Below are 24,662 nucleotides of genomic sequence, written 5' to 3'. Positions count from 1 at the left end.
AAAAATGCAATTGGATAATTTACGATATAGAGGGAACTTTGTCCATAATGCTTCTGTAATTAAAACAGGCAAGGGTGAACTGATTCCATGCAAACGACCACCGAAGAAAGCCCAAGGCACTGACTTTATGCATTGTGCATATTGCCAAGGGTTATTTACCAGGAATGTTCTTTGGCGACACATGAAGGTCTGTAAACTAGGCCCTGAAGGTTTTACTCCAAAACCTGGGAAGAACCGTGTCCAGTCTCTCTGTGCATTTACACAGCCTGTACCTTCACACATAAGCAAAGCACTGTGGAAGGCTTTAAGCCTCATGCATGCAGATGAAATCACAGCTGCTGTCAAAAATGATAGCTGCATCATTCAGTTGGGGGAACATTTGTTGAACAAAGGTGGATCAACTGCAAAACATGAAGCATGCATACGACAGAAGTTGCGAGAACTAGGAAAACTACTTATCACTGGCAGAAACGTTGCATCTCTAAAGACAATGGAAGATTTTATACATCCTCAAAACTACATGAAGATGGTTCAAGCTGTCAGACATACATGTGGATATGATAGTGAAGCCAACACATACAAAACTCCTTCTCTAGCAAAAAAACTTGGAATAAGCCTGTTGAAGCTCAGCAAACTCATGAAAGCTAAAGCTTTGATCTGCTTGGCACAGAATTTCAGTAACTTCCAAGAAATACATAAAGAACGGTGGTGTGAACTGATCTCTGCAACAGCAGCACAAAATCTTGAGGAGTCAAAGTGGAATGCCCCCACAGTGTTGCCTTTTACAGAAGATGTGCAAAAACTTCATGCATTTCTGAATAAAATGCAAGATGAGTTGATCAAGCAGTTATCAGCAGAGCCCACATCAAAATATTGGTCTGAGCTTGCAAAGGTCGCTTTAACTCAAATCATCCTCTTTAACCGTCGTAGAGAAGGAGAGGTATCGTGTATGCTCCTGTCTGCTTTCTTATCCAGGGACAGCAGTGATCCACATGATGATCTAGATTGGGCCCTCTCTGAAGTTGAGAAAAAACTCTGCAGGCACTTTTCCAGAATTGTGATCAGAGGAAAAAGAGGACGTCCAGTTCCCATTCTGCTGACCCCTAAAATGCTGAATGCAGTAGAGTTGCTTGTGAAGATCAGGGAGACTTGTGGAGTGCTGAAAGACAATGTTTATCTCTTTGCCCGGCCATCAGCAATGTCACATTACAGAGGATCAGATTGTATCCGCAGCTTTGCGAAGTCTTGTAATGCAAATAGTCCTGATGCACTGACATCCACAAAACTGCGAAAACATGCTGCCACTCTTTCTACAGTTCTAAACTTGAAGGACACAGACATGGATCAGTTAGCAAACTTCCTGGGACATGACATCAGAATTCATAGGGAGTACTATCGCCTTCCTGAAAAGACCCTCCAACTTGCAAAAGTCAGCAAAGTTCTTATGGCATTAGAACAAGGGAGACTTGCGGACTTCAAGGGCAAGAATTTGGATGAGATCAATATTGACCCAAATGGTATATAACAGTTTCTGTGTTTTTATTATCTCATTCACAATGATACAACAGTACAGATGTTTTAATGTTGTGATCTACAAGCCTTATTAACTTACATTTTGTCAATGCTTGTATTTTTGCAGAGGAGATGGAGCTAATTGATGATGATGAAGGAAGAAGTGAGGTAGAGGATGAAACATATGAAGAACTTGGAGGTATTTTCATCATCAGTGGAGATCAGCATGGTATTTCGTTGGCTAGTTGAATAGTTGTTTTTCTTGGTTTTCCAAAAAAAGTAACTAAATTGCAGTCTATACTTGATTTGTACAGGAAATAAATAGGAACAAAATGTAATATGTTCAGTTATTATGCAAACTATGAAAACATTACAGAAGTACTGGCCCCAAGGATGTTTGGCTCTGGTTCTGGGGCGCTGGTGTCCAGAACAGTTTGATAATTCTCCTACTTAAACAGATTCTAAACCTGAAAATTAACAGATATGTTGAATCAGGAGTGTTTGAGCAGAAGAAAATCACCAAACTGTCCTAGACATCAGCCCTCCAGGACAGAGCTGAACACCCCTGCCTTACTCAGATAATTGCTGAAAGCTCTAAGATTTGATAATTGTAGTCATTTTATAAACAAACACATAGATTACACTTACTGTTAAATATGTTTTAGAATTTAAGTGTAATGCTTATAATGTTAAAATTTTCATTAGAAGCAATGCAAGAGGAGTCACCAGAAGCAACACAAGTACCACCACTTGACACTGCAGTTATTTCCCTACCAGAGAGGAAGAAATCACTGAAGCTACCTTCTGTTAAAGGTGACAGGCTAATTCTGCTTCTCTCAGTGTGTTTGCCACAAAGCACAAAACAAGTTTTAAGTTGTTGCTGACTTAGGCCATGTAAAGAAAATTATCCTCATACAGTTTTTTTTTTTTTTTTTAAATTATGAATGCTTGTGTGACAGAATGGTCCATAGTTAGGACCACATACCTTATCATTATCAAGTACAGATATCTGTTAAAGTGGCCGATAGGTGTACACAGCAACACTGCTGTGCCTGTTGCATTGGCATAGGTCAGGGTCACTGGTATGACAAGTAAAATGAAACAGTTGGTATGAAAGCTATGCTGAAAAAAATTCTATCTTAAAACTGTAGCTGTGGAAACAAAACTCACTAGCAGCAGCAATGGCAGAGCCAGGCAGAACACCTTATTTCACTGTATTTACTACCTGATTACATGTCATCAGAAAAACAGGAACATCTTCTAAATCGTATGTATAATATATATAAATACAATAAAATACAATATAAATGTATTTTAAATTTTTGCACTGAATTAATTAAAGGAATAGTGTAATCTAGTGTAAATAAAATTGTCAACACAAAATAAAGATATGAAGTTAAATTGCCTAAACCTCATGTTTTAGTGACCACAGTAAACAGATTTTATTTTTTGCCATTGGTCATTGCTTAAACGGACTATATGATGCATTCAATTGTATTTTTTTTTCTTGAGGTCTACGTATTACTTGAGTGGTCAAAATAATTTCTACATGACCATTTCCCAACCTCTTTTTTTAAACAAAATTAACAAAGGTTTTTGTTTCTATGCCTCTAAGATTGAAATATGATCAGTTATCTCTGTTCAGATTAGATTGTGCTTTGCACCTCATTCAGAAGTGAAAGACTTTTTAGAACCTCACTGTAAATAGGCAGGGATAAACTGCTGTAGGCTGAATAGGTTGGTTCCTGTGATGCAGAACCTGAATTCAAAACTGGCTGTTCTTGCAGCATAGTTTCCATATATTATGGAGCCCTGGAGGGGACGGAGGAAAAAAAATAAACTTGAGAGAACATTTTGCAGTTCATACACACGTTTTTCTTTTATTTGTGGTTACAATTTCTTAAATTGTTCCCTCATTTCTTTTAATCATGGTCATGTTTTCTTTTTAACTCAACATGCGTTATTTGGTTTTTTGATTCGTGCACAAATGTAATAGACACAAGCTGCTAATATCTCCCTGAGACTGTCTGACTGGTTTTTATATGTTAGAGTGATGAGATAATGAACAGAAATGCTCATTAGGTCTGATTGTGATTTGGGTAGTTAAGGAAAAGTGTAAGTGTTGAGGAAAGTGTAGTCCTCCTTCACAGCAAATGGCACACGGTGTTTCTGCTCCTGCATCAAGCTGCTGTGTTAGAGACCATCACACAATTACAGGACAAAATAATCAGCAGTTCAGCATCCTCACATTAATATATTTACGTCTAATCCATAGATTAGACCATCTATTAATCTCTCTCGCCATTTGACCTCATCCCACATGAACGTTTCTGTGTGTATTTGAGTTTGTTGAAATGACGCTGATCGTTTCTTCCTGATGATCTTCCTGATGATCTCCAACACCACAGCTTGACTCAGGAGCATTGCATTTGTATCTGGTAAATATTATCATTAGAAAACGCAGTTTAGTGAAGATTACGGTTGTAGTTTATTGTCTGACTTCATTTCATGACCAAACTGCAGCTGCACTGATGAATCTTAGGGCTGTTTGTTGTGAAGAGGAGCTGCAGTTTTGTCATAACGCCCCAAATCAAAATCAGACCTGATTAGCATCTCTGTCCAGTATCTCATCAAACACATCAAAATCCGTCAGACTGGCTCAGGGAGCTGTTAGTTACTTCTGCACAGGACAAATAATGTGACCTGTATCTACTACATTTATTTTGCGCACAAATCAAAAAAGCAAACAATAAGTGTTGCAAGAAAATGAGAAAATGAATTAAAAAATCATGATCACGAATAAAAAAAACACGCATGAAATGAGGAAAATGTGCACAATTAAAAGAAAATGAAGGAACAATTTTAGAAGTGATCACGAATAAAAGACAACATGCAACAAAATGCAAAACGTTCACGCAAATTAATTATATATGTATATCATTTAATTGTTTTTTTTTCCAACGTGTGCAACGTGCAACGTGTGAGCTACAGTTAGTAATGGTACACCTATGTAATGCATCTGTATAGTATGATTACTGATAAAATGGCCAGACAGTGTTAATACTAAACTGGCAGATCATTTTAAAGCCAAAAATGGTCAGAAAATAGATTTTTAACACTCCTAGTATACTTTGTTCTTTTGCTGTTGTTTGTCTTATTAACTTTTGTGAGTCATGATTATCAGCGGTTCTTATGCTTGCATCTGAAGTTTTAAATACCAATGTAATGTCCACACAAAATCATTTTAATAATTTCTTGTGAGAGTTCAACAACATGATTGAAACAGTTCAACAAATTCACTATTTACTTAATCACTGTACTGTGTTTTCCTTTATAATATTTATTTCTCATACTCAGGTAAAACACGTGCACAGAAAAGAAGAAAAGCTTGGGAAGTGACCGAGATCCAGGCCGTGGAAAGACACCTGAAAAACTTTATCACTTCTTGCCGTGTCCAAGGGAAGCTACCTTGCGAACAGTGCATAAGAGCTGAGCCTTCAGCACTTAAAAACAGAGATTGGCAGAGTGTCAAATTCTATGTTCACAATCGCATTGTGGCTTACAAGAAAGATTTGAGCCACAATGTGTAATATTGTTTATTTCATTTGAAAATGTAAATACACTGATCAGGCATAACATTCTGACCACCTCCTCGTTTCTACACTCACTGTCCACTTTATCAGCTCCACTTACTGTATAGCTGCACTTTGTAGTTCTACAGTTTCAGACTGTAGTCCATTTGTTTCTCTGATACTCTGTTACCCTGTTCTTCAGTGGTCAGGACCCCCATGGACCCCTACAGAGCAGGTACTGTTTAGATGGTGGGTCATTCTCAGCACTGCAGTAACACTGACGTGGTGGTGGTGTTAGTGTGTGTTGCACTGGTCTGAGTGGATCAGACACAGCAGTGCTGCTGGAGTTTATAAACACCTCAGTTTTGCTGCTGGACTGAGAATCGTCCACGAACCAAAAATATTCAGCCAACAGCGTCCTGTGGGCAGCGTCCTGTGGGCAGCGTCCTGTGACCACTGATGAAGGAGAGGATGACCAACACAAACTGTGCAGCAGCAGATGAACTGTCGTCTCTGACTTTACATCTACAAGGTGGACCGACAAGGTAGGACTGTCTAATAGAGTGGACAGTGAGTGGACACAGTGTTTAGGGGGTAGCAAAGTAGAGAAGCAGGTGGACTACAGTCTTTAACTGTAAAAGTACAATGCAGCTATACAGTAAGTGGAGCTGATAAAATGGACAATGAGCGTAGAAACAAGGAGGTGGTCATAATGTTATATCTGATCGGTGTGATCAGTATAGGAGCTGACTTTTCCAAAAAAAAAAATAACCCAAAATAAAAAGGTTTTGGCACATTGTTCACAATCGAATTGTTGCTTTAATTTTTTCTAAATTTAAAAGGACAAAAATAAGTTCAAGTTTTGTAGGGCAGTGAAAATGGTATATGGGCATATAGTAGTTCTTTGTCCATTGAAGCTAAAAACTGCTAAGTCTAAAGCACTCTAGACTAAATCTCAGTGCTATATACTAGTATTGTGTTATGTGAATACAAAATACATTTATTTAACTGGAATAAAAAAGGAATAATTTGTTAAACCAAGATGGCTGTCTTGTGTATGCACTTAAAGAAACTACAGATATTTTGAGTTACATTTGGAGTTTAATGATTTTAAATGTCCCCCTGATGTTCTTTGACTGATCTGTGTGTATGCAAGTTAGGTCCCAAGTACCGTCCTCATGAAGTTATAATAATCACAGAATTTCTGTGTTATGCAAATTTAGTCCCAAGTCCCCATTTGGCAGGATCAGAACACACTGGGAAACTTACTTGGTTAAATCAAAAATCTGAGATGATCATGGTGTTTCTTAATTTTAATTATACTTGCATGATTTTTTTCATGTCTGTAGGACCACGGGAAAGTGGTGTCCCCGAATAGCATGTCCCTGACTGGTGTCCCCCTTAAGAGATAATTACAAGTATGTGTGTGTGTGTGTGTGTGTATAATATTCCCCAAACAAATTGACAAAACCCAGCTAAAATATATAGATGATCTTGGTATTTAGAAGTGTTCTACTGCATGCTACAGTACACACAGAACAGGTTCATTATAGCTCACTTAAACTCCATTGACCCATGTTTTAAGAATGAAGACTTGAATCTCTGGGAACAAACCCATGTTTTATGTATAGACCTGTCAGCTAAGCTTGTCTCACTATGCTCATTAGCTCCCTTAGTGAGAAGGCTAAAACAGTTTCAGACATCACAAGCAATTACAGCTCACCGATGCTGCACTGAGGCAAGTTTAGAGAATAAAGAGCCACATCTAAGTGGGTGAATGAGGTGACTGGTGTTAAAGTGACGGTGATTATCCCCTACATAGCAGAAATGTTCAGATTGTCTTGTAGTATTGTTACTACAAGGTGCAACAAAAAACATATTTGGCTTGCAATATAAAAATAGAATTTGTTTTTAAAAGTACCCTTTGCATGCTGCTAAATTGTCTTTTATGCTGTTGTTTTTTTTTAGCCTGCTGTCACCAGCACAGTCCCCTAAAAGAGTTATGGTTGTATGCTAAAGCTTGGGTGCTGTTTGTCAAATAACATGTTTTGTTGATTTTCTAAGGGAATAAAAGTGAATACTACAGCTACAAGGAGCAAACGTAAATATTACTCTATAAATTTTAATACAATATTAACAATTATTTGTTAAATAACAATTTATTTAATGTATTGAAAAAAAAATAAAATAAAATGTGGTATGTACAAAAGTTTGAGCAACCTTTCAGTTGATCCATTAGTGTTATTTTTTTTCAAGGTTTCAGAGCTTATTTGACTCTTCAATTGATGCCTTAATTGAAGTCAGGTGTAGACAATTTTAGTGCATGATGCATTATCACGGGGCAGTCATGGGTTGGAGGTTAGGGATCCAGCCTCATCACCGGAAGGTCGCGGGTTCGATCCCCAGAGCCAACAGCACATGACTGAGGTGTCCTTGAGCAAGACACCTAACCCCCAACTGCTCCCCGGGCGCTGCGGATTGGGCTGCCTACCGCTCCGGGCAAGTGCGCTCACTGCCCCCTAGTGTGTGTGTGCTCACTAGTGTGTATGTGGTGTTTCACTTCACGGATGGGTTAAATGCAGAGGTGAAATTTCCCCATTGTGGGACTAATAAGGGTCATTTAATTTAATTTAATGTGACAGTTTAAACCTCTCAGGAGGTTCCACTATAGCAAAAGCAAAAAAGAGATATTCAAACAGTACCTGCAGGTAATCTCCACTGTCATTAATGAAGCATCTTTAAGAAACAGAAGATAAAGAGAAATGTTGAAATGAAGATTTGTAAGACCAGAAAAAGTTGAGGAATTTGCTTGTAAACTTGCTTGTAAACATGTGCAAGGCCCTCACATTACTGCCAAGAACCTAGAGGTTGATTAGCCTTGCATGAAAATAGTGATGCACTGGCCCACTGTGCAGTGTTGTGGCACAAACATTGTCTACATGGATGGATAATCAGAAGGTAACTTTAACTGTAATCTCATCTCAAAAATTAGTGTCTGATATATATAATGCAAAACATAGATAAGCCAGATGCATTTTGGAATAAAGTGCAGTGGTCTGAAAAATTGAACCCTTTGGCTATAGCCACAAAGAGAGGAAAAAAAGAGGAATATCAGTTGCCTGTGGGGATAGAGGGAAACTGAAGAAGAAAAAAGGTTAGATATTACAAGAGAATGATCCAAAACATGCTTCAAAATCCACCATGAGCTACTTAAAGAAATTATTCATTTGAAATGTTCTTCATTGTTTCCAGTTTTACATATTATTGAAAATCTGTGATTAGATCTTAAATATGCTGTCCATCCAGAATTGCCCAAGAATATAACAGAATATTATTATAGAAAATAGAAGTGTTTTGCAAGTGAAACACTGTTAGTTGGCTACAAGAAACTTTTGGAAATTTCAGCCACAGGGGATCTGGCTAAATACTGACTACAGGGGTCCCTAGATTTACGCACATGCTGCATTATATGTTTTATTTTGTTAATTATCTTACAATCTGCAAATAAATGTACTATGCACATATTTATTCAGTATTGCCATATATATTCATTATATGCCATTACCTGCACCTCCTGGGACAGTCATTATTGCACTACCTTATTGCAGATTTTTGTATATTTCTTGTTGTATATATGCCAGTAGATAGTTTTTTTTTTTGTATTTCTTCTTCTTTTTATATTGCATCACCCTCTATTATTATTATCATAACTGTCCTGTGTTGTGTGACTGCTACTGGCTGCTAAATTTCTTTTGGGATTAATAAAGTATCTGTCTGTCTGTCTAATCTATCTAAATAATAATTATGTATTAAAATTAGGAGAAATCTCATATTCAAGTCCATGCAGAGGTGGTGATTAATTTAATTTTGCTTAGAAAATGAACGTGTTGTTATAATGCTACATAATAAAATACCATGGACATTTGGCCATGCATAAAGTTATGAAAGAGGTTATCAAGTCCTCTTTCCTGCTTTTTATTTTTTGTTGTGAAATGCTGCTGCAGAATGAGAGAGATGTTGACATGGTATTTGTTGTGTTGATACAACATTAGCAGAAAAACAGAGCTGTTCCTGAAGCTGAAGGATTTTTTTTGGAAAGAGCACCAGTCAGCGCTGTGTCCCTGCCTTATGGTCCCTGCCTTATTTGCCAGTTATGATATCATTTTGTAATTCTAATTTCTTAATTCGGGTGTGTTTTATTTTTTTAATAGAGTTACTGCTCCTGTAAATTTTGGCCAACTACAGAATCGGCAATTATATAATGCCCACACTCATAGAGAGTTAAGATTTATTTTTGGGGATTTTAAGATCTAAACATTTGTTTTAAACATTTTTTTTATTTTAAAAGGCTACATGATCTCATTACTTTAATATGGACTTTTTATGTGTTTCAAGTCTAGACTGCAGAACATGTGTGGTCATCGGAAATGGCTTTGCAATCAAAAACAGCTCTGACATAGTAATCAGGTAAAGAGCATCATTTGTCATTGTCTTAACATCAACATTACTGCAATGCCTAGGCACTACATATTTTTGCAACACCCAAACAGATTTTCTTACAAGCAAATACTATGAAGTAATGGCATTAAAGAGTAGGTGTGTAATGCCATGTGACACATGCCTTAGTTGCTATGAAGGGTTAATAACTTATTCTTATAACGTTATAAAGATATTTTGACATTGAAATGGAAAATTACTGTTATATTGTGTATGGCTTCTCTGGTCCTTTAGCAAAGTGAGTCATATTTATGCTTAGTGTCACGCATTCAGCTCGTCGAGCGAACTCCAACTCCCAGAACACCCTGGGAGATCATGTGACTCTGGACTCAGGCACGCGTACCTATCAGCACTCACAATCCCCAGACTTTTGAGGAATGTCACCTGTGCCTCATTAGAGCTGAGCCCAGCTCTGACAAACAGTCAGTGCGAGGTATTGTTTTCTTAGAAACTTACTGAGCGAATTCCTTCTTGTTATTGATTGTCTTACCGTGATTTTTGACCATTTAGAATCGTGTTTTTCGACTACGTCTGTTGCCTCTCCCTTTTGGTACTTTTGCTGGTTGTGTGGATTTGTTGTCGGACTCTTGGACTGTACTTTGACTACTCCGTTGTGTTTTGCCCCTTTTTGTTTCTTTGGCTGTTAGCCAACCGAATAAATAGTGGAACCTTTCATCCGCGAGCATCTGGGCTTCCGTCACTTCGTAACACTTAGAAGATTTTTAAGAAACTTTATGGCAGTGACAATGTATTGACACAGTTATGTATATTTTTTTTTCTTTGACTGTTAAGTAAAGTAAAATTAAAACTTAAAAAGTAGAATAAAAAACTACCATCAGATAAAGCAGTTGCGGCCTGAGTGGAGGAGCTTGGAGATTAAAGCTTAAAAATGGTTGAGTGACACCAGCAATCAGAGCTCAAGAGTTTCCTGTAATGTATTTCAATTCACCTGTTGCACTATAGCAAAAAACACATTTAGCCAATTCAGTAAATACTCTAGGACCTTGACAGGTGATCCAGTCACTAGAGTGAGCCTGATTTAAAAAAAAAAAAAAAAAAAAACAACAAACAAACAAACATTATTTACAGAGAGCGTAGCATGTGGCTGGAGAGTGTCCTATAAATAAAAACAAACCAGTGAGTTTCCTGCTGCTAGAGAGAGAAAAAAGCAACTTTCATACAGTGTGCGATAATGAGTGTTGTAAGGGTCTCCAGTAATGAATCAATATTTGACAACAAAGTGATCGTTTAAAGTGGTGTAAGCCTTCTCTGAGATGCATGTCTATAGTTCACTGTAGTTCAGGATGGATAATAAGGTGGTCACTACAGTCCTTTTTCTAGTGTGCATTGGGAAACATGTCTTGTATTGGTACAAGTTCCTGAGCTTTTGACCACATTTACTGACTTATTAATTTACAAGATCAATCAGTCAATATGGAATCCTGAAAAGATGTTGAGATTCACAGTGGTAAAAGCAATATTGGGGGTTCTGAAAAACAGCATGAATTCAGTTTTCCTGCATTCACCTAAGAGATAAAGGTATGTCTTTTTTATGGTGTTAATATTTTGCCATTTGTTTTGGCTTATAGATGAACACCAAACAGTGGATGTGGAATCTGTTTACCAAAGTAGATTCAACTTAGACAGGCTTTCTGATCAACGTCCAGGTTAATACTCTTGTCTGATTCTCCTCTTCATGATGTGGCATACATTTTCAATAGGAGAGACACATTCTGTGTCTATAAAACCATGGTGGCTCCCCCCCACCACACTCATAAATGTCTGGATAATCCCTTTCATCTTTGGCACAGAGAACTAAATGTCCATTTTTTTTTTCAAAAAAATAATCTGAAATGTAGACTCATTTGACCACAGCACATTTGAGATGAAGTTGGGCCCAGAGAACTCGGCAGTGTTTCTATTTAGATATATGGCTTTGATATGTGGCTTTCTCCATGCATAAGAGTTGCATTTTTTGATGCAGCAGCAGACTGTTTTAATTGAAATACTCTCAAGCCCTTGTAGCTATATTTAAAAATGACAGTTTTTCATGCAATACCATCTGAGGGCTTAGAGGTCATGCATGTTCAACAGTGGTTTCTGGCCTTGCCCTATTTAGGCTGATCTGCAGATTCTCCAGAAGGTAGACAGTGAAAGACCTAAATTCTTTGCAATCTTGCATTGAGATGTTCTTCTTGAACTGTTTGACAATTCTTGTGTGAAGTCATGAAGAGAAAAAAAAAATAAAACACGGAAGGATCAATCAGGAAAAGCATGCTTGGTATGCAACTAACAGGGTTGGTTCTTCACGAGTGTAAGAAACAGACAGATTTATATATCAGATGGGAAATGAACATCAGGTGCAAACACTTCAGTGATCCAGTAATGTGACTCTAAGCAAGTGCTCCTGATTGGTTGAGTCAGTGACATGATAGCCCAGATATTTATGGGATTTGTAGTGCAGAGAAAGAGGCAGAGGCAGAGAAAAGACCTAAAAGTGCGACAGTGTGTTGCAGGGATCAAATTCAAAATTTGTTTATATTTACAAAAAATGCAATCAAGTTGGTAAAAGATTAAAAGTAATTTCTTTATACTACAGTAGTCAAAGTCAAGTCAAAGTGAGCTTTAACAACAAGCAGTGCACAGCTGAACAAGATTGTGCAAAAATATACATAAATATATACATAAAACTCCACAGAAATACTAGACAGTATAGACAGACATAAAACCTTCAAATATTGCATGTGGTATAGAAAAAAATTATTGCACATTGTTCTCACTGATAGTATTATTGCACAGTGTAACAGGAAATGTAAACTTGACACTGGTGAATAGTGATAAAGTGCTCAAGTGATGAGAACATTATAAATATTGCACAGAAAAAATAGCTGCATTTTTATATCGAAGACAGAGTTCTGAGAAAGTGTTCAGACAGTGTGTGTGCATGTTCAGGGGTTCAACAGTCCTGATAGGCCAGTGTGTTGTGTGTTTTTAGAGGGAATATTCTCATGGAGGCTGCTGTTCAGGATGGTCTCTGTGGTGCTTCTGTAGAAATTTGTGAGGATAGGAGGCGGGAGGTTTGCTCTTCTCATCCGTCATAGGAAGTGAAGGCGCAGCTGCATTCTCTTGACAAGGGAGAAGGTGATGCGTGTAGTCCATGTCAGGTCGCAGACTTTATTTATCATGGGTCATTTTGGCTCACTGGTTTTGTATGTATTTTTGATGTATTGAAGATGCAAGAAGTCTTGGTGTAATTCTGGATGGCCAGTCGATTCTCAGCTCGGTCATGCAGGTTTCTCCTGTACAACATCCAGAGGATTAGTCACTTTTCGACACTTTCGGCATGTTTTGTAAGTTGCTCTAGATCAAAGTATCACCTAAATGCTGTAAATGAAAGAGATATTTCATTTACCCCAAAGGAAATTTAGCATTCACACAGGACAATAACAGTAGTAAGGGTGTAAAAAATATAACAGGAAGAATACATATATAAACACCTATCTACATGCATATATACAAATAGAAAAATGCAACAATCTGGTATAAAATCTATAACCTGAGATGAAAGAGACGGCAGAAGGTAACGGCATTTAATGACAATACTGACTAGATATGTGCAGGTAATGCCATATAATGATGATACTGAATACATATGTACAGATATGTACAGGTAACGCCGTATAAGGACGATACTGAATACATATGTGCAGATATGTACAGGTAACTGCATATGATGACAATACTGAATAAATATGTGCAGATTTTGGTACCAAAATATAGTGTCTCCAGATGTGCAAGATACGCGACAGGGCTATAGAAAGTGCAATATGTACAGTAAGGTGTTCAGATGTGCAGATGGATAAAATGAAACCTAAAGATTTTAGCATGAGATCAAATCTATGATTTAACATGAAATTCAGATTCAGTCCTCATCTCTCCTCTTCCCTCTTCTGGCCCCCCTGGGAAGAGTTGAAGAGCCTGTTGGCTTGTGGGACAATGGATCTCCTAAATCTGTCGGTTGAGCAGCTCTGACATTAACCTGCCACTGAACATACTCCTGCTGTCCAAGATGATGGTGTGCAGCAGGTGTTCATCATGTGTTATGTCAGCTTGACATGCAAGTTGACAAAAGCAGCCCTATGACAACTGAAGTATGTTGGAAAAAACTTTGTTTATGTCAGTTGTTGTAAAAGGTCATCATATAGCCTTTTAAACACACAGCCCTGCAGTATTACCCAATTTATGTATTATTGTACTGCATGTTGTTCTCATCTCTGATATAATGGAAATACTCTTTAAACTAGTTTCAAGTAATCAAAATGAAGTAAGGAAATTTGTGTTTGGTAGATTATTACTTTGTTGTAACAATACTTTTTGACAATAAATCTTATACGGTTGGAAAGCCTGTTAATTTCCCTTTTAAATGGTGCCACATTTGTAAGAAACGTGCATTTGTGGGATGAGCAGTAGAGCTGAGTATGTGGGTTGCGTCCATGAAAAATTAGCCAAATCCTTTCTGCTAATGCCAAGCAGCTTATTCTGCCATTGACTCATTTGGTGTTTGGTGGACTGGATGATTCTTCATCATCATCACCATTGTTAACACTAGTATGACTGAGATTTCAGGATCCTCAGGACATCACCCCTCCTTCTTGCCAGCAATTAGCAGGACCATAAGTCAACATTTATTATGTTAATTCACAGAACAATATACTGATTGTTGTTGTTAGTGTAATATCTCCATATCATTATCATCAGTATATTTGATTTTCTACAGTAAATTAAAAATAAAAATGTTTTGCACCGCATGTATTTGTTTTATTATATATATATATATATACATATAAATTTCATTTTAAATACCGTTTTTGGATACAGTTATACAGTACTACTAAATTCAGACGACAATATTAGCATTGTCTGCCATCGTGTGAACCATGCTAGCTGGCTAGTTCACTCTGACCTAGCCAACAGTATGAACGACCGATTGAACAACTAAAGAAACAAAATTTAACTCGAAAATGTTGAAATTATGTTAAACTGAAACAAGGAAATACTATGAGTGTTTTTTATTTACACAATGAACAATGGAAATGCACAAGTAATTTCACCAAGCAAATACCACGAAATGGGTTGCAGTTTGTCTTTCAACGTAAATAGGTCAAAATAGCTGGCAATCAAAACGGGTTTCAGCATTTTGACTGATCCTCCAAACAGACCCGTGTCCAGACCTGCCCTCCCACAGCTCCATTCATCCCAAGAGACGCTCAGCGTCCGGGGAAGGGCAAAATCGTGGCATTTATCCAATGACTGGTGAGTTTCGAAGCAATGAAAAAAGTGAATAGACGCTCAGCTTTTACAGGCAAATGCATTGATGCTACATGATAAATAGCTGATTCTGAACTAACTCATCCTCAAGACTAACTAACACATTTGTAGTCAATGAAATATCAACACAACTGTACATATTTGACCATATAATGTTTGACATTTTAGGGGAAGCTGAGATGAGCTTGCCTTGCCTTGCCTTGCCTTGCCTTGCCTTGCGAGAAATTGCCACTGCTCTATCTGTCTGCTACTATGTGCCCTAGAATTATAACTTATGAAACACAATTTATAAATTTTCCGTCGCGCTGTAGGATCAGTAACATATACACTCGGGTTGTAACTTCAAGTTCACCTTCAAGTTGTGTCATGTTAGGTGCTTTGGGAGCTGTACAAGGTTTCTGTGGGCATGAGGGTTGGAGCTTATCAAACAGAGTGTAGTCCGCCACCCTATGAAGAAAGCTGATTTCCACCGCTTGTATTCACAATCTCATTCTTTCGGTCATTACCCACAGCTCATGACCATGGGTGAGGGTCGGGATGTAGACCGACCGGTAAACAGAGAGCTTTGCCTTTTGGCTCAGCTCCCTCTTCACCACTACAGTCCGGTATAGTGACCACATTACTGCTGCTGCCTGTCCCAGCCTGCAGCCGATCTCACAATCCCTCTTCCCATCACTCATGAACAAGACCCTAAGATACGTAAACTCCTCCTCCTGGGGCAGGTCCTTTCCCCTTTCCTGGAGTGGGCATGCCATCCTTTTCTGGGCTAAGACCATGGACTCAGACTTGGAGGTGCTGACCTGCATATCAACTGCTTCACACTCAGCTGCAAACCATTCCATTGAGCGCTGGAGGCATCCATGTGATTCAGCCAAAAGAACATCATCTGCAAATAGCAGAGACGCCACCCTCTGGCTTCCACACATAATGCCCTCTTGACCCTCTGTCCATGTGGGATTGCCACTGGTTGCAGAATTTCATCTTGATATCTCTCTGCATTGAGTGCCTCCAGTGATGACGAGCCTCGTTTTTCCAGTGAGGGAGATGCCGCCCCACACCATCACACTGCCTCCACCAAAAGACACTCTATTGGTGCAGCAATCAGCATACCATTGTGTGTGTCTTCTCCACACTTTGACCCTGCGATCCAACTTCCGTAGGCAGAATCGTGCCTAGTGCCTTGTGCACGTGTTGCCGACACCAGCGCAAACGGGTCTGACAGTGAAGTGAACTTGGCCTCACTCCAAATAATGCCGCAACTTGGTTTTGCGAAACACCAGCTTGAAGTTGCCTTGTCACATGGGCCCTATCCAGATCAGTCAAACGTGGCATGCCGATTCTTGGAGCAGACACCTACTTACCACTGTAGCAGGGCCCATGCTCACAAGTGCTGCCAATCAGGTGCCAATCAGGCCCCAGACCCCAGACCTCAACACCATTGATGGGGATTGCTAGATGAAAAGCATAAATTGTAACCAACTCTTAAGACTGAACTTGGGAGATATGAAAAAATAATCCTTTGAAATTTCTTTGAAAAAGTGAAAGCAGGTCTCCCAACAAATGGAGGGTGTTTATAAGAGTGGACAATGAATACTGAAAATTCAATTACTTTATTCATTACAATTGTGTTGTCTTTCACATCTAATAAAGACCTTGCACATGGCCTGGGATAGCATGTTTTAACTAAACAAAAGGTGGGGTAAGTGTAAAATTTTTTCTGACAGAATATACATTTCCTGCCCTTTTTTCCTGACACTGAAAAATTGTGACTGAAAATTTTTTCCTGACACTGAAAAAAAGGGTGACCTGTGCCTTTTGCACAATACTGTGAGTCACTGGTGCTCCTTGATTCATGCATCACTACTTTTGTTCCCTGTTAATCAGGTACTCACAAAAAATATATAGTGTAATTTTACTTTTCTGATTTTTATTTTTAAATTTTTTAGATTTTCAGAGTTTTTGGACTAAGCAGTTGACCATCAATTTCACAAACCAAGTTTTTGTAAATGCACCTGTTGTTTTTTTTTTCAACAGCAAATTGCTGTGAAAAAATGTCATTGAGTTCATTGATCATTTGCTGTTATATTATGGTCCACATTTCCCACTAATGAAGATGCCATTTAGTGCATTGACAAGTGAAATGACAAGGCATCTGCCATAGCTGTCCTCTTTGGCATGGAATACAACAAAAATGTATTTTTATTGAATATTAATAAAGTAATGGCACCAAAAGTCAAACATCACTGAAATACCTATTCCTACTACTGAAATGGGGTAAAGGATCCCAACTGCTATAATGATTTAATTATACTTGTCTCTGTGTGTACTGTGTTAGAAAGAAAATTAGCTGAGGTTACACACATACTCTGAATTGTCTGTCAAATCTAATCAAATTTGTAGTTGAAAAAAAAAAGAAACCATTACTGCTTCCCAAAAAATAATCAGAAAATTGGAACTGACATCATTTCATTCAGTTCATTCAGGTTTGGGTGTCTAAAGGTGTGGCGTTAGGAGATGTTTGGAAACTAGATCATATTATGTTCTAATGATATTTGTAAAACTGTGATATAATTTGAAAAAAATATTTTGTAAGTCAAAGGTTAAAACAGTTCTCCAAGATCATACCAGTCAAATTTAACTGCAACTGTATGTTAATATATGTGGTTTTGTAATGAGATGTCTGTTTTTTAACTTAATTTTTCAATTGAACAGATGTTAAAAATCAAGGTCATTAGCAGAAAAAGTATTTGAACCTCATGGAGGTTAAATACACACTTGAATTTAATGGAACACACATTTTCTGATTCAAGTGATACCTTTTTTAAGGAATCTTTTTGTGCCACCTGCCTCACTGTTTTAGCATTTGTTTATGTTTTATTATCTTATTATAACAATAATAGTCTGGGTGTGCTGCGGTTCGCACATCCTGATTATTGATTCAGCAGTGCCTTAATTCTAAGGGTATAAAAGTTTGAATAATGACAGTGGAAGATTAATTTAGACTTTTTGAAGAGGCGTCAAGGAAAAAAATAGAAGTGCAGCATAGGGCTTCTTTAAGACCAAACAGACTAAATCAATGATAGGTGACAAGTTTAATGCTACTGTAATAAAAGTTGTAATGAACACAATGATATGTTCAAAAACTTGGAAATCTGGTTCACATGTATTAGGATCTAATTTTTTTTGTCAGAGTGTAACTCTTCTTTTATGTTGCTTAACCTTTTTTGACAGGTCAGGACAGGCTTCTTGGAAGCCACCTCCACAGATTTGGCTTGGCCAAACCAGACAGCTCCGTATCCTGGATCCTTGCTTTCTCCATTTCACTGCAAGCAAGCTGCTAGAGATGCCATTAGAACCAAAGAGGAAGCAGGTGATGTCACCAACCACTTGGCTAGTGCTCTAAAAGAGACTTTTATCATTGAACACAGTTGAAGATTAGGCAGCTCTAAACCTTGGATAAGTTTAAAAAAGTGTTCATACTGAAATGTATCACTCAGCTTATCAGGGACATAGTTGAAGTAGGTAATTGGAAAACAAAAGCACTTCAAAGACAAAATTTGACACACTGTAAAGAGCAATGTAAATATAATTAACTGTAAAATAAAGAGTGGTTAAATCATTTATAATATACTATTACAGCATAGTAATGTTAATGTGTTTTGTACATACTTCTGGTAGCATACCATTGACACTGTTGTTGAGCTTTTTCACATGTTGTGTACCAGTGTTTGAACGAAACATGGCTAGGTCAAATATAGTCAGAACACTACTGCTTGGTTCCCATGTGTCCAGAGGTTTTATTCATTTAGCAAAATGGTGATACAACTTTGTAAAAGAAAAATGACCAATTTTAGTTAATCAAAATGTTTTTGAGTAAATGACACTTTTATTTTGACCACTCAGTCAGCCCATTAGTGCAGAACCATATGTGTCTTGTAATATGACCTAGTGCAACTCATGTAACTACAGTACATATCTGCCTATTTAACCTATAGCAGTCATTTAGATACATTAGTCACAGTAAAACAGCTTGTTTAATGCTTAAAAATCTTTCAACAAATACTTACTTTGTGACTAACAGTTTTTGATGCATGTAAGCATGTAAATGTTATAACCGGACCTCAGGAGAAAAAAATTACATAAAAGTGTAGAATAGAAGCCCATTAAGACCAAGACTAAAAGAAAAAGGTCTCATAACCAGGGTTGGGATAGCTACTGAAAAATTAGTAGTTAGCTACTTTGTAGCTAGCTACAATTTAGCTACTTTTCCCAAAAGAGTAGTGATACTTTTTAGCTACTTTTTGAAGAGTAGTATGCTACTTTTTAGCTACTTTCAAAGTGCGATTGTCAGAATGTTTGTGATGAAGGACTAGAGGATGATAAGCTCATACTGTACAGCAAGAGATGTCGTCTCTCTTTTTACATCTTCAGGTGCGTTTAATAGAGTGGACAAGTGAGTGTGTGTTTAAAAATGAGCGTAGAAACAAGGACGTGCTCATAATGTTATGTCTGATTGGTGCATGTACAGGCATGTACATTCAGAGTCTTTATTAAACTTCAACACTTTACCCTCAGAATTCTCATCAGTGACTGTGGCTCTGTTTGGGTGAGAATCAGGCCCGAATAATCTGCACTGCTACAGAGCTGCTGTAGCTCCACAGCAGAACTAGATTTTTGGAGTTAATGCATAACTGCTAATTCACCAACCTTTGATGCTGAAGACTGATGCATAGACTGTTGATCACACAGCAACTCAGAGAAAGAAATTAATACATAATTTGGAGATGAATGGAATTTACATGAATTTACATTTATAAATTACTGGTTTCTTGATACGCTTAATCTGCAGCAATTAAAAAATTTAAGTCGCTTCTCTTTCTCCGGCTTCTCATTCGAATTCTCCTGCTCCACCTTAAATGGCACAGCAGTACAATCTGGCCTCAGGCAACATTTAAGGTGGTATGAGACAATTCGAACGAGAAGCTGGAGGATGAGAAGTGACTTCAGCATCATAAAAAGTTGAACATTGTGAGACATTTTACAAGAAAGTCACAGAAAGATACTTACAGCCAAGATGGTAAAACGGACATAAAATGTGCCTCCCAAGGTGGTTTCATTATTGCTGAAAGGACAAAACGGCTCTTATTAACATTTTGGTTGCGACCGCTGAGTTAAGCCTGCTAGTAAAGGGTGATCAGCGCATGGGGCGAGCGTGAGCCCGTTTTCTTGAACTGTCCGCGGCTCAGACACCAGCCTGGTGAACAACCACGCTCTTTTGTTCAGGTTTTGCTCAAATTGCCTGAAGCCTGTAGCGAACATTTTCACTATAGCTGCACAAAAAAAACATTTCATATAACTGTAGCAGCTGCAGCTTCATAACTACTCACTGACGTTGGTTAACAGTGTTGCTATTGCTAACTTCTGTGTTGTAATGAAATGGACAATGGAAATCTAAAAGTCCAAAACATGCAATCCTGATTCTTAATGCTTACTTTTTTTGAAGTAACTCTTTTTTTTCTAGGTTATGAGGGGCTTAATAGTTCATTAGTGGAAAGCCTATCCTTCACTCTAAAAAGAGATGTGTTAAAAATGTGAAATTTCAACACACTTGTGTTACCAGTTTTAACACATCTTGTGTTATATTGTTTCCCATTTTAATACATATTTGTTAAAAGTAACACAAAATGTGTTGTCTCCACTGAACACAGTGATATGTCTGGTTAGCAACAGAATGTATTGCTTTTTAAAATATGTTATAATATAACAGGTATTTGGTACATGTTGGAGCTTCCAAATGAGAGGGGTTTGAACACTTATGCATATGTTTTTTTTTTTTTTACTTTTTTAACAATATTTGCAAACAAAAAAAACATTTAAAATCTTTTATTTTAATGGAAAAAAGTTTAAATACCGATTGGATAAATATGTGCATGTATTACTTATTTCATATAAGTTAGAAAATATTGCTAGCACTATATGTGTATAATGACAATGAGTAGCAGGTTTCCAGTGTGGGTAAACAAATGTCATAAATGCCATTTACATACCTTTTAAAATACAAAACAGTATTTAGAGTTTATTCACTCACTCATTTACTGGGATTTGCAATTAACTGGGATTTCATAACCTTCTTGAAATGTCTTTTGAAATGAATCTTTTTAATATTTTTTTTTTTTTTTTTTTTTTTTTTTTAGCTAACTAGGTCAATTTCTAGCAAATCATGTCAGATAAATCTTTTTGCAAGAAAGTTTTCATATTGAAGTTTTGCTTTGCTTTTTGGCTAGCACTTTTTAATGAGAGTGTTCTTGGTCACTTCCCCTTAACTGCCATTTCTGAATGACATTTGAGATCAAGAAAACTAAATCAATACTAACTATAGATGTGAATAAAGGGATGAAAAGATATACTTGATATTTGAATGTGGTTGTCATATTACAGTTACATGTAGGGGCACCCATTTTGGTTTACCTATCTTAAATCAGCCTCAAGGATTGCTACAGTGATCAGTGTTGTGTTAAATGTTATTTACCTTCTTCTATTTTCTCTTTTCATTAGAGAAACATGCCATAGAAAATAGAATGGCAAAAAAATCAGTTGTCTCTTTGATACCATGCTGAATTTTAAAACTATGCTCAATATAGCTTTTGGTTATGATTTTTCTGTTTTCCACAGCAGGTTCTAAATCACTTCTTAAATACTGAATTCTGACTCAAGAGTACAATGTTAATGTGTCAGTGTATCACTTCAGAAATGTCCTTTTGCCAACACAACAAAGAAAACTACTAATGGTTTAGAACTGACTCATCCTGGACAAAAGTTAAACAAACAGGAGAAAAGCTACCAAAAACTACTAGGTACTCACTGCCTACTTTCCCAAGGTTATGGAAGTCTAACAAAGCTTGTATAAGTTTAATAGAGTCCAACAAAGCTTACATGAGTTTAATAAAGTCTAACACACAGAAAGCAGCATCAGCTATATTAAAGAGAAATTATGATGAGGGGTAGTAACAATTCTTACATTTCTGTGTTTCTATGAATCTTAATTTCTACATGGAATATTAGAATGCAGAGAATCTCTTGCAAAGGAATGTGACCAATTTCATGGCTATCTTACTTATTTGGAGCACTATTTTAAAAATCTGCATGGTTATATGAATTAAATATATATTTTTTTAATTTAAAGATTCTGCTCAAATTTTTCATGGATATTCACAACATGACCTGTGAATGGGTTTTGTTCAAAAAATGTCAAAAAATGTATCACTTGTTTGTGAACCAGCTACTTTGAGAGTGGCATTTTGAAGGGGCCATTTGATGGATATGCATGACGTGTAGGAACAAGTGAGTAAATTATGTGCCACATAAAGAACATTTCACTTACATGAAATGACGTGGTTTACTTGTTTACTGGTTCAAATAAAACTCTTCCAGGGAATATGTGTTGCTCCAAAAAAGGTTGTGACAGTGTGCAGAGCAGACAACTGGTTGGTACTGATGACTAGCTAGCATCTTGTTTGATAAACAAAAGTAAAGATTTTGTAATGTGGGAAATTTTTGTCTTTTTAATACTCATTTAATTGCCTTATAAAAAAGTAAATATCTGTACTTAAAGTTGTGCTGTTAAAGTAATTACTTGAAATTAAATTTCCACTACATGCTTAGGGATGCTTTGTCCAGATGTTAATCTTAGTTCACCTGTCCACTACATAAATGTAGATAAAAAATGTGGACATAGAAATTGCACTTGCAAAAAAGTCCGATCAGTCCTTCTGTCCGACAAGTGATGACATTTCTATGTATCTGTAGGATTTCAGTATAATAAGCATATAAGTATCACAGCTTCCAAAATAAAATCATTTTCATGCAGGACAGTCATTCCATGCTGCAAGAAACACCATGACTCCTTGACAGCTATGGGCATAAAATGAGAAAAACTCATTGCTTTGCCACCATCCTCATACCGAAGAAGGGCTCATATATATGTGTAACTTGATCTGTAAATATAAATCTTCATTGAACGTTTTTTGTTTTGAAACATTATCTGTCCATGCAGCAAATATAATAGATTCTATGTAAAATTATACAAATGTCATTATATGCTTTCAAAAACTGTGTTCTGCATAATAATTTGGAACAATGTATTTTGTGTTCTTTTCAATATATCAATAAAGTCATTGCAAGTATCAATACTTCCACTTTTAATAACATCCACATTGTGGTATAATTGTTGAGGTTAAAAAATCCTTAAACATATTGACTGCTTTGGAAAAACAAAAATGGCACATGCATAATAATTTGGAACATCTTGTAAGTAGATACAGTAGTTGATTGTATTAAGTATGTGGTAATGCATACAAGATTAGTTTTGATACCTGCAAGGAAGGTTCAGTGGTCTGTGCATGAATTTCTGAGTAATATTCACTGAAACACCATTGCCCTCTGCAGGAGAGCAGATAAATTAATGTGTGTAATACTATCTCTCTCTTACGCTTTCACTCTCTGTTTTATTTTTCTTTTCCAGAAACGTGCCCATCCAACCACAGGCATTCTGGCTATATTCTTGGCTCTAAACTACTGTGATGTGGTCCATATGGCTGGCTTTGGATATCCACCATCTCAAAATCCAAAACAGCCCATCCACTACTATGGCTCTGACACTATGAAATCCATGAAGGTTGGTTTTTATGACTTCAGTTTCACTGAGGTTGTTGGGTCACAATAACAAGCAGCTTTGTGATACTAGTTTATGTTAAAGGGCTCATATCATAGAGAAACAACTTTGCCTCACTTTTTAATTGAAAGGATTTAATGCAGTATGTAAACATTTTTGAAGTTTTAAAGTTTCAAAAACAGCCAATTATTCTTTTTTTTTAATAATTAAATTACACTTACATATATCCACCCATGTGGAATGTTTCAGCCTGGGCTTTTTGAGTGAGTCACTATGCAGGGCAGCCAATAAGAAAAGATTATTTACACATCAGTCTTGAAGGCACAGCAACAAAGCCTGTGCAATAGTTAAAGAATAAGAAGGATTGAAAAATGTGTGTGAAAAAAATTAGTTCTAACTATTTTTGGTACATAAACTCACACAAACATCATAAGGCTATAATTGGCTAGAAAAATAAAGGATATGGGCCCTTTAAGGCAAAATGTCTTCTAATTAGAAACTTGTAGTTATAATTATGCACAATTCAGTATCATAATATTTTATAATTTTTTGCTTTTTGGCAGCCGGTTTGACTGTAGAATGTCTGTTTTTGGACTACTCCTATCATGATCTCGACCATGAGGCACAAGCCTTGAAGAGACTGGAAGATTTAGGGGCAATTTGTCTTCATCAACATTCCTGACTGGAGATGCTAAATTGCCCTAATGTATGAATGTGTGTATAAGTTTAAATTTCTGTGTGTCTGCCCTGTGATGGACCGATGGCCTGTCCAGGAGCCCCAGAAGAAAAAGTAGCTTAGATTGTGTGTGTGTGTGTGTGTGTGTGTGTGTGCGTGTGCAAAATTTGCTGTAAAACAAGCAGACACTCTCTGAGTGGTTGTCAGTTACAGTTTCCATGCACTGCATATTTTAGTGTTTTACATGTTCTTAAATATGTCAAGTTCAGTTAATGGTCCATCCTGACCTAAGTAAGCCATCGGAATAGGGAAAACAAGCTCCCGAGTGGTGCAACCGTCTAAACGTTGACCCTATCATCAGAAGGTCGCGACTTCGATCCCTGGTGATGCTACAGCCAGCCTTATC

At 37.1% G+C, this 24,662-nt stretch overlaps 1 protein-coding gene across 1 annotated transcript; it reads left to right on the top strand.

Annotated features, from left to right (window-relative positions):
• The first annotated feature begins 823 nt into the window (after nt 1-823).
• LOC108443045 lies at nt 824-24,262 on the top strand. The gene is made up of 9 exons (XM_037540211.1): nt 824-1,517; nt 1,640-1,711; nt 2,218-2,325; nt 4,870-4,990; nt 9,134-9,250; nt 9,480-9,551; nt 18,141-18,279; nt 23,431-23,584; nt 24,177-24,262. The coding sequence occupies exons 1-9, from the start codon at nt 824-826 to the stop codon at nt 24,260-24,262; spliced, it is 1,563 nt and encodes a 520-aa protein (XP_037396108.1).
• The last annotated feature ends 400 nt before the right edge of the window (nt 24,263-24,662 follow it).

Source organism: Pygocentrus nattereri, chromosome 7 (assembly GCF_015220715.1).
Source record: "Pygocentrus nattereri isolate fPygNat1 chromosome 7, fPygNat1.pri, whole genome shotgun sequence".
NCBI classification, from domain to species: domain Eukaryota; kingdom Metazoa; phylum Chordata; class Actinopteri; order Characiformes; family Serrasalmidae; genus Pygocentrus; species Pygocentrus nattereri.
This window is presented reverse-complemented; position numbering and strand designations above follow the sequence as displayed.